Here is a 10,002-nt window from a genome sequence, read left to right on the forward strand (position 1 = left end):
GAAAAAAAGGAGGCCCCCAGGGACCTGGTAGTGAGTCTGGAGTTGAGAGGTCTCCCCCCACCAGTCGTGAGGAAGGCAGCAGGGTGCCGAGCCAGGTCACGGGTGGGCTGTGAGGCCACTTTTAGGTTACCCAGATGCTACCTGTGACCCCCTTCAACCCAATCTGCTTATAAGCCTCTGTTACGGTCTTACTTGATCAATATTAATATGATAGCCTTGATTTTAGCAATGATAGAATCTCTTACATTGGTATATTACTTTACCATTCACAAAGCCCTCTTACTGAGAGTTTTTACTTTTATCTTCGGACGCCCCATGAGGCACACAGGGTAGATACTGTTGGCCACACCGAGTGGATTAAAAACAACAACAACCATGTTCAGTGTGTCCAAGGACTTTGGAAGGTCACTGAGCTGGTGACGCGTGAGTTTGAACAATGGACAGTTAATCCGCCGGTATTGGCTGCCTCACAGCATATGGCCTCAGTGATACAACGGCGGGAGGACGGGATCCTTGCCCTCGTGTCTAAGAAAACTGAACACAGCTCTCCTGACCACGTTCATACTAACCCAGTGACGTGCAGTCATCCCAGAGTGTCTGTGCCGCTCGCTTTACTGCCATCCAGTTACAAACACGTCAGAGGATTGCCCTCCGTGGAAGTCTGTAATCCTAGGACTCGTGAAAGTCTTGTTTTAACTATTCCTCAGAAAATTGAACATAGGATCAGCATGTGATGCAGCCACGCCAACACCCGACGACGCTGACAGCAGAGACGACAGTAGCGGTTCACCCCACAGCGTGCACGTTATTCCCAATAGCCAGAAGGCAGAAGCGGCCCCAGTGTGCCTCAGCGGCTGAATGGGTGCGCAAAATGTGGTGCGTTCGTACAAAGGAGTACTGGCCTTAAAGAGGAAGGAAACCGTGTCCCACACTGCACCATGGATGGAGCTTGAGCACGTCGTGTTGTTTGATGCAAAAGCAGAAAAGCCAAATTACTATGACTCCACCCGTATGAGGTCCCAAAACAGCCAAATCCACCGAGACAGAAAGAGGAGGGTGGGAGCCAGGGGCCCACGTGGGGAGTGTAATGGGGACAGTTTCAGTTTTGCGAGAGGAAGGAGATAGATGGAGATGGTGGGACAGTTGACCTGTGTTCCTAAGACCAATTAAGATGGTAAATTTTATGTTGTGTACACTTTGCCATCATTTTTTTAAAGTTCTGCCTTAAAAAGTAAGTGTTTTCAAGCTATCCATCATGTATCCGGCAAGAACCATGGTTCGTGTGCATGTGCTGGTCTTTGGGGAACCCTATAGCAGGACGTCAATATTGACTTAGTGTTAATAAATGATATCCCCCTGTTTCCCACCTGCCCAGCTCATGGTCTCCTCGGAAGAACACACTGTGAACTTGAACTTTCTTCACCAAGTGCTCATCTGCCTTCTGCTCTCCCCCCTCCAGGTCCTGAAGCGGCAAGGCTATGACGCAGCCTGTGACATCTGGAGTTTGGGGACCCTGTTGTACACCATGCTGGCGGGGTAATGCACACCCTCCCGTAGGTGTCAGCTCGTGATGGCAAGTGTGCCCAAGATGTCATGAGGCAGACATCTCAGGGCCGTCCCTGAATTCAGCCCAGGTCACCCCTGCCCCTGTGCACGGGTGGGGACGTACCCTCGCAGGTCTTGGGTAAACACTTCTTAGCCCTTTCAGGACAACTAAAGAACAGGGTTAAGAAAGTTGGCCATAGGTTTTCTTTAAAATGTACATCTAGAATTTCCGAACTGGAGCACAGAACTGAGCTCATCAACACAAAACCCAGGCCTCTGACCACGTGTCCACGTTCTCCCCAGCACATGCTGTCCCTTAAGAGGGTGCAGCATCTTCTCTTAAAAACATCCCCTTGAGTTAGGAAGCCCCCATAAAAGCTTCCTGCCAAACAGCACCTCAAGGAAGGCGGCCAGATAAGGACAGGCGACTGACATACGTGGCCGCCAGACGAGACAGCCAGCCGTACAGGAGGGCTGGGTCTGCTGTGTGCACATCTGCTTCCGATCCAAGGTCCACCCTCACCAGCTCTGCTTCTGGCCTGGACTCCTTGACCTTTACTGGCCTCGCTTCGCTCACTTTTGAATGAGAAGAGGCCACTGTGTGGTGTTCCAGGCTTCTAGCCTTAAAGGTCTAGGATCCTAAGAACCCCAGGGAGACCCATGTTTTTAAATGTATTAATTCATAGAAGGAAGAAAGAAAGAGGAAGGAAGGAAGGAAGAGCTCTAGACCATCCAGTCCCACTCAGGGTAGCGAAGTGCACACAGTGCCCTCCACATGAACGAATGGGCGCGTCCTGCTTTCTCTGTGGCCTTATTGTGGTATCTCGTGATGAGTGTCTGCAGTGAAAGGAGGCAGATGTGTGAGCCTGGGGCTGTGCCTCGAGGACCACAGTAGCGGGGAAGGCATCCCGGCCCTTCCTGATGTCACACCGTCGGATCGCCCTGCGAGTCGTCTGATATCCTCGTTGTCTGCACATAAACCTCAGATCACAGACTCGGCCGCTAAAGGAGGTGCCGTGAGGATCACATAGAATTCCTTTTCCCCAGGCGTGTATCGACACGCCCTGGTTCATGTTGGGAGCTGACGGAGTAACGCACCGTGGGGCCGGTGGGGATGGCATCCTGTATGTGTCTGTGTAGGTCCCTGCAAGTGTATGATTCTACCCGTTGTGCAGTTGAGTGTTCAAAAATTAATTTTTCAGAGAACAGAGTTAATAGATCAACCATGGGCCTTTCAGACTCCAGATCCCAGTCTCTCCTCCATCATACCGCAGTCTCACTGTGGGAACCGAGTGACCGGGCCAGCCACCGTAACGCGGTAGCCAAGGGAAGCCAGGACCGGTCCAGGGACGCTCGGCTTGGGTCCACAGGGCTTTCTACACTAGCCTTATTGACCTACACCATAGTCTGAGTTAGGAAGATGGACACGGCAAAAGAAATAAGTGACACTTGCCTCTGACTCCTGAATTTGGAGCTTGATGGCAAAGAAAGAGCTATTCTTTTTAACAACAGAGAGGCAGGGCTGCCTGGGTGGCTCAGTCGGTGAAGTATCTGACTCTTATTCTCGCTCATTCTTGCTCTCAGGTTTGTGGGTTCAAGCCCCACGTTGGTCTCCGCGTTAGGTGTGGAGCCTACTTTTAAAAAAACAAGCAACAACAACAAAAAGAGACAATATCAGGCTATGAACTTTACTGTAGGTCATAAAATGGGAGCTGAGAACGACGTCTTCTCTCCTTGCGCAGATTTACCCCATTTGCAAACGGACCGGATGACACTCCCGAGGAGATCCTGGCACGGATTGGCAGCGGGAAGTACGCTCTTTCCGGAGGGAACTGGGACTCAATCTCCGATGCGGCGAAGGTGGGTGTTTCCCGCGCTCAGGGGTGGAGTTTCGGTATCAACCTTTGTATCTGGGAGGAAGCTAGAGGATATCTTTCATTTAAACAACTCAGCATTTTGTAGATTATTTTTAGCTTCTCAACTAAAAAAAAAAAAATCTTTTTGCAAAACTTTTGTTAAAGCCCTTTCCACATTTCTACTATCTTAGTGTACTAGGGTTCTCCAGAGAAACAGAACCAATAGGACGTGGGTAAAAACAGAGAGAGAAAGACTTGTTTTTAAGAATTCGTTCACAAGACTGTGGAGGCTGATAAGTCTAACATCTACAGAGTAGGTCAGCTGGCTGCAAACTCAGGGAAGAGTTGGCATTGTAGCTTGAGTCCAAAGCCCATCTGCTGGCAGACTTCCCTTTCCTTGGGAAACCCTGGTCTTTTTTATCTTAAGGCTTTCAACTGATTGGATAAGGCCCACCAACATCAAGGAGGGTCATCTGCTTTACTCCAGGTTGATGGATTTCAGTGTTAATCTCATCTAAACAAGACTTTTACAGCAACATCTAGACTGGTGATCGGCCAAACGCTGGGCACCATGGCTTAGCCAAGTTGACACATAAAAGAACTGTCGTGCTTTTAGAGATGCTGCAAACTGAGTGCCCTGAGTGACCACAGACTGATCAGGAGGGACTCTGTGATGGACATGTGTTTCTGTTACTCTAAAACTCTGCACTGGGGCTTCCCTGCAGCTTCACTATATGTGACCAACCTTGTTTAAAGAGACATAAGACTTAGTCTTTTTCAGTTGAGATCATCAGTTCCTCTCTAGTTAAATAGTACATGATCACACAACCATGAGTATCAACAGTCTATTTCCTGTGTTACTGTAAAATGACTGGGAAAGATGTAGACCATCTGGGGTTCTGATTCTAGTGCTGCCATAGTCATCACTGTGTGACCTCATACAGAAATGGCAGAGGGGATGGTGGAGGAGGTGGCAGAGAAGATGATGGAGCAGTTGGTAGAGGGGATTGTGGAGATGATAGAAATGATGGTAGAGGTGATGGTAGAAGAAATAGTGGGGGAGATGGTAGAGATGGTGGTGAAAGTGATAATGGAGAAAGTGATGGAGGAGATGGCAGAAGTGATGAGAGAGATGATAGAGTAGGTGGTAGAGACAATGGTGGAGACAGTAGAGGTGATGGTAGCGGAGATGGTGCAGGAGGTGGTGGAGGTGATGGTAGAGAAGATGGTGGAGGAGATGGTGGACAAGATGGTGGAGGAGGTGGCAGAAATGATGGTGAAAATGATGACAGAGGTCATGGTGGAAGTGACGATGGAGAAGATGATGGAGCAGATGGCAGAGGGGATGATGAAGATGGTAGAAATGATGGTGGAGGTGATGGTAGAAGAGACGGTGCAGGAGATGGTGGAAGTGGAGGTGGAGGTTATGGAAATGATGGAGGAGATAATGGGTTGGCAGAGAAGATGGTGAAGGAGGTGGCAGAGATGATGGTGGAAGTGATAACAGAGGTCATGGTGGAGGTGTTGGTGGAGGAGATATGGAAGAGACAGTGGGGAAAATGATGGAGGAGATGACATAGAGAAAATGGCAGAAAATATGGTAGAGATGGTGGTGGAGGTAATGATGAAGGTCATGGTGGAGATGGTGGAGAAGATGGTGGAGGAGGTGGCAGGGATGATGGTGGAAGAGATGGTGGAGAAAAATGATGGAGGAGATGACAGGGCATGGTGAAGGAGGTGGTGGAGGAAATGGGGGAGAAGATGGTAGAGATGATGGTGGAGGGAGTGGCAGAGAAGATGGTGGAAAAGATGATGGAGGAGATGGTGGAGGAGATGTAGAAGAGACAGTAGAGAAGACGGTTGAACCGATGACAGAGGGGACAGTGAAGCAGGTGGCAGAGGTGATGATGAAGGTTATGGAAGAGGTGATGGGAGAGCAGAAGGCAGCTGGCATTTAGGGAGCATTTCTTGTGTGTCAGACCCTGATGGTCCCAGTGCTCCCGTCCATCCATTCTGTCTCAAAGGAGTATAGGAATTGTCTAGTTCTGGTTCCCAAAGTAGACCAGGACTCAGGTGCTGGTGGTTTCTTTATGAGAAATTTTATGAGAAACCTTGGAAGCAGGAGTGGGGGAGCAGAGAAAAGGTGTCAGGAAAGCAATCAAGTCAAGTACCAGGATTGCTGCTGCAGGCAGAGGGCTTCATTGCCTCCTGCGACCGTGACAACGTCACCACTGTATCTTCTGCCCCATCTGCCACCTGCCTTCCCCGCTCTGTGTTCCCCAAACATATGACAAAACCTCCAGTTCTCCAAAATCCGATGAAGTCTATGGATTTGTGTGTTGTTACTGCACGTCTTGCATGTCCTGCATAGAAACGTTGCTTTACTGTGAGATCTTAAGCAAACAAAATAGGTCTCTCTGCTTTCAGTTGTGTACGTGGGAAATGGGAACAATACTGATTCCAAGAGTTATTTGTTCCAAGAGGTTACTAAGATCGGTGTTACCAAATATTAAAAGGCCTTATATTTCTCTGTTTAAAAAAGGATATTGGAAAAAAAAAAAAAAAAAAAAAAAAAAAAAGGATATTGGATTAGTCTGTAGTATTTCTCTGTTGTGGTTTATGACCAAAAATTCTGTTGGGTACATCATCATCTTCTGATTTCCATGCTAACTCTTACTTCCCTGTGAAATGTCACGGAAATGCTAGAGGAAGGTGAGCAGGCTAGTAGGAAAGCACGGATTCTCATCACGGGTCTTCCTTGGGCAATTGTTTGATCACTGTAAATGTCAGTGTCTTCAACTGCAAAATGGGGACAGTGACATTGGCCCTCTTTCCCCCAAGGACAATCCCAATGAGTCTTAAGAAAGGACCCACGACGCATGTGCAGAGAGCGTCACGAATGCCATGGAGATGCACATCATACTTGTAACTGTGTGTGTGCATGTGTGTGCACACACGTGTGCATATAGTGCCACGAGTGAACGTGAAGGGAAGCTTTGTCTTTAAGTCACAGTCCTAGGAATCTTTATTGTGATTATCTTACGGTCACGTAAGAAAATCATCCCTATGGGACATGAGCCCGTTGGACCCACGCAATGGCTCCAGACGGACAGTTCTGTGGCTGGTGCTGATTTGTAGCAAACGTCTGTGGACTGGGCTAATCAAAATGTCACCACATGCAATGTCATCACTGCTTATGTCTGTGGTTAGTCGTTCTCTGGCTTCTCCCTTTGGAAAGATATCATTTTTACTAAAAGAGCAGTTCGGTAAATTACATGCACCATCCAACATTTCTACATTCGATTTCTCTTTGCATATCAAACCTTTAGTACGATAAAAACCTGAGGCGAGCCATCAAGGTGATGATAATTAAAATTCAAAAATCATTCAGGGCATCAGGGCAGAGAATCGGTCAGAACAACGGTGAGGCTTTGCCGTGGGAGGGAATGAAGGGATTTGGCTCAGGAGGTTCTTTGGACCAGCTTCTGCTGTCGCCCCCACAGGATGTCGTGTCCAAGATGCTCCATGTAGACCCTCATCAGCGCCTGACAGCGGTTCAAGTCCTGAAACACCCGTGGATCGTGAACAGAGAGTACCTGTCCCAGAGCCAGCTCAGCAGACAGGACGTCCACCTGGTGAAGGTGCAGACAGGGAGCCATGAGAGTGAAAATGGCAGAAAAGGGGGTGGGGGGTTCAGGAAAGTCGCCCTGCTCCCCCACAATTAACCTAAAGTAACCACGACACGAGAACCAGATGGGGAAATAGTAAGAGGCACAAACAGGTCTCCCTAATTTATTTAATTCTACACATTTGTACACATACAAGCAATCACACACGAAATTCCGAGTAAGTTACAGCTTCTGGTAACAATCTTGTGATTCATTGTGTGCGTGTGTGTGTGTTCGTGAGTGCGTGTGTGCGTACGTGTGTGCGCGGGTGTGTGCACATGTGTGTGTGTGCGTGCGTGTGTGTGGCAGGCACATGTACATGTTTGGGACAGAGACAGACACAGAAGGAGAGAGGGAGACAGAAAGTAGGAGAGACAGACAGATGGGGCAGGAGAGAGGGGGAGAGAGAGAGAGAGGTGGAGGGAGTCGCACATCGGCACCAATTCCAGGCTCCGAAGCCCTGGGTTCTAGAGCAGAGGTCTATGGACTTCTGTGCAGGGGCCCAGACCGTGAGGGCTGGAGGCTTCCAGAGCCAGACGTCTCTGCCGCTCCTCCTCGAATCCCCTGGTGGAGCACAGACATGCCCGCATACAGCCGGCAAGTGGCCAGGGGCAGCTGGGCCTCAGGAGAAGCTGGTCCGCAGGAGCAGGGGCCCTGCACTGGGCCGGAGGGCAAGGGTCTGCCGCCCCCATCGCACACCGTCTCACTTCATTTTCCTGAGACACTTTCCAGGGCACAGGCCTCGTGGAACCTGGCTAGACAGCTTGCTCTAGAGCATTCTGACATGCGAACCCCCTGACGGAGACTCAGGGCTGTCGAGGGAGCAGAGATCAGGACACACCTGCCATCAGGGAGACGGTCTCGGTCCCAGGGATCCTGAGGTTTTCAGCAACAGAATAGCAGGAAGTGAACGGATCTGGGTGCACGCTCACCTCCCGATGGTCCCAGCCTCACAAGCTCTGCCCATGCGGTACAACCGTGATCAGAGTCACCAAAGCCAGGCGTCCTCAGACCTGACCATAGCCAGGCAGTGGTCCCTGCCCTCCTCGGTCGTGATGCACCTGCGCCTGTGGTGCCGTGTAGACGGACGGACAGACGTCCCGAGGACTGGAGGGTCTACACTGCAGGCACAAGCGTGTTCTGCCTCACATGCTTGGTGGAGGCTGCTTGGAGCTTCGAGGGGGAGGACCGAGGCTACATCACTCCCGGGTCTCAGTCCTTGGAGGGTAAAGCCCGTCTTCTAAAATCCGGCTAGTGTGGTAAGGTAACATAGGGCAGGGATCGTGGGATCTCATCCGGAGGCTCCCTGAGACACCCCGGGCCACACGCACAGTTGAAGGCAGGTGTGGGATGGTCAGAGAACAAAACCGCTTTTATTCAGGAGGCCCGGAGTGCACTGGACCCTGCCAGCTCAGGGCGCTGTGGTGGGGAGACCAAGGTTCAGAGGCGTCCAGAGGCCGCCCCACTTGGGAGTGGGTGGGCACCACAGTCACCTGCCCTCTCCCTTCCTTCCAGGGTGCCATGGCTGCCACCTACTTCGCTCTGAACAGAACTCCCCAGGCCCCGCGGCTGGAGCCGGTGCTGTCGTCCGGCCTGGCCCAGCGCAGGGGCATGAAGAGACTCACGTCCACGAGGCTATAGTGCGAGCAGGCCCTGCAGAGTGTCCTGGGCTGGCGGGCGCCGGCCGGGGCTCCCGTCCTGGGCACTGCCAGGGTGACCGTGCCCGTCTCGAAGGCCCAGGAGCCTCCGCTCATTCCACGTTCTCTTGTTCAGCCTGGATGGATCCAGACCGGAGACCTCCCAGCGCCTCGCTGTGCCAACCCTGCTGCCTCCCTGCCCCGAGCCAGCCAGATGGACTCACTTCACTGCACACCACCATGAGCAGTGCCTGTAGGGTTCCTTCGGGCTCTGTAGGTCTTTTATGATCACGGCTTATATTTATATAGAGAGATATTTTTTCCAATGTTAAAGCCAGTAAGGGGGTCAGGTTTCCGACACACATGTCCCCGCGATTCGGGTGGGCGGATGCGCTGACCGGCTCCCAGCACAGGCGCCCTCCCAACCCCAGGAGGGGCTGGCTTCTGCGGTGTGGTGTTGCCAGGAGGACGGGGTCAGCACATGGCACCCAGGAGTAGATGCCAGGTCCCCTCCAGTTGATCCAAAGAGCCCTCGTCCCATCGCCCTTTTTCCAGACTGAGGTGCTGGGTGTCCTCTCCAGGTCGCAGACCCACGTGGGGGAAGACCCCGGAACCAGCAGGTGGCATCCTTGCTTTGGGAGCCTCTTTTCACAAGAATGGCGCGTCCCTGGGGAGGAGCCAGGGACAGCCTGTGCACCCTGCCCTGTGTTCTTGTTCCCCCATGGCCGGGGCTGCAGGGCTGGGGGTCCACGCCCCCACCCTGGCTCTAGTGGTGGTCAAGGCCGCCCAGAGGTTCTGAGAGAGCGCGTTGGGCCCAACAGCTGGTCGGCTGGTCGCGGTCTTCTGTCAGCCCCACGTGCTTTCATCCCAAAGCAGTGTTTTTGCTATGTTTGCCTTCCCCTCTCTGGGCCGCAGGAGGTCCGCGAGCATGGGCAACCCTGAGCTCTGTTCCTCCCTTCCAGGCGCACTCCCAGCCCCACGGCAGCCAGGCCGGGGGACGGGAGGTCCTGCTGCCACACTGGGGCCCGGAGAGGAGCCAGAAGATGGGTGACCCGGGGCACCATGCACTTTGTAGAAGCTGTGCTTTTGTGTTGCGTTTGTGTTTCTGTTTTTCACCTAATGTTGCGGTGACATTTGATGTTTCCCACAGGGAGGGGCGCGCACGGGAGGGGCCGTGCGCTTCTTAAATGAAACCGGGACAGGCGGGGCGCCCCTGCCGGACAGGAGGGGAGAGAGTGTGTGGCCCTCAGTGTCCTCCCCCAGCCCCACTGGGGGAGCCCCCAGGCCGGCCCAGGA

At 52.1% G+C, this 10,002-nt stretch overlaps 1 protein-coding gene across 1 annotated transcript in view; it reads left to right on the forward strand.

Annotated features, from left to right (window-relative positions):
- LOC111158720 (ribosomal protein S6 kinase A2) overlaps positions 1–9,056 on the forward strand; it is a 147,643-nt gene extending 138,587 nt beyond the window's left edge. Inside the window, 4 exon segments of the mRNA XM_022520947.1 lie at positions 1,460–1,536; positions 3,288–3,405; positions 6,905–7,042; positions 8,585–9,056. Coding sequence (XP_022376655.1) covers positions 1,460–1,536; positions 3,288–3,405; positions 6,905–7,042; positions 8,585–8,710 — 459 coding nt within the window. The 3' untranslated portion in view covers positions 8,711–9,056.
- The last annotated feature ends 946 nt before the right edge of the window (positions 9,057–10,002 follow it).

This window comes from Enhydra lutris, unplaced genomic scaffold (genome assembly GCF_002288905.1).
Source record: "Enhydra lutris kenyoni isolate GAN:26980312 unplaced genomic scaffold, ASM228890v2 scaffoldscaffold62, whole genome shotgun sequence".
Taxonomy (NCBI): Eukaryota; Metazoa; Chordata; class Mammalia; order Carnivora; family Mustelidae; genus Enhydra; species Enhydra lutris.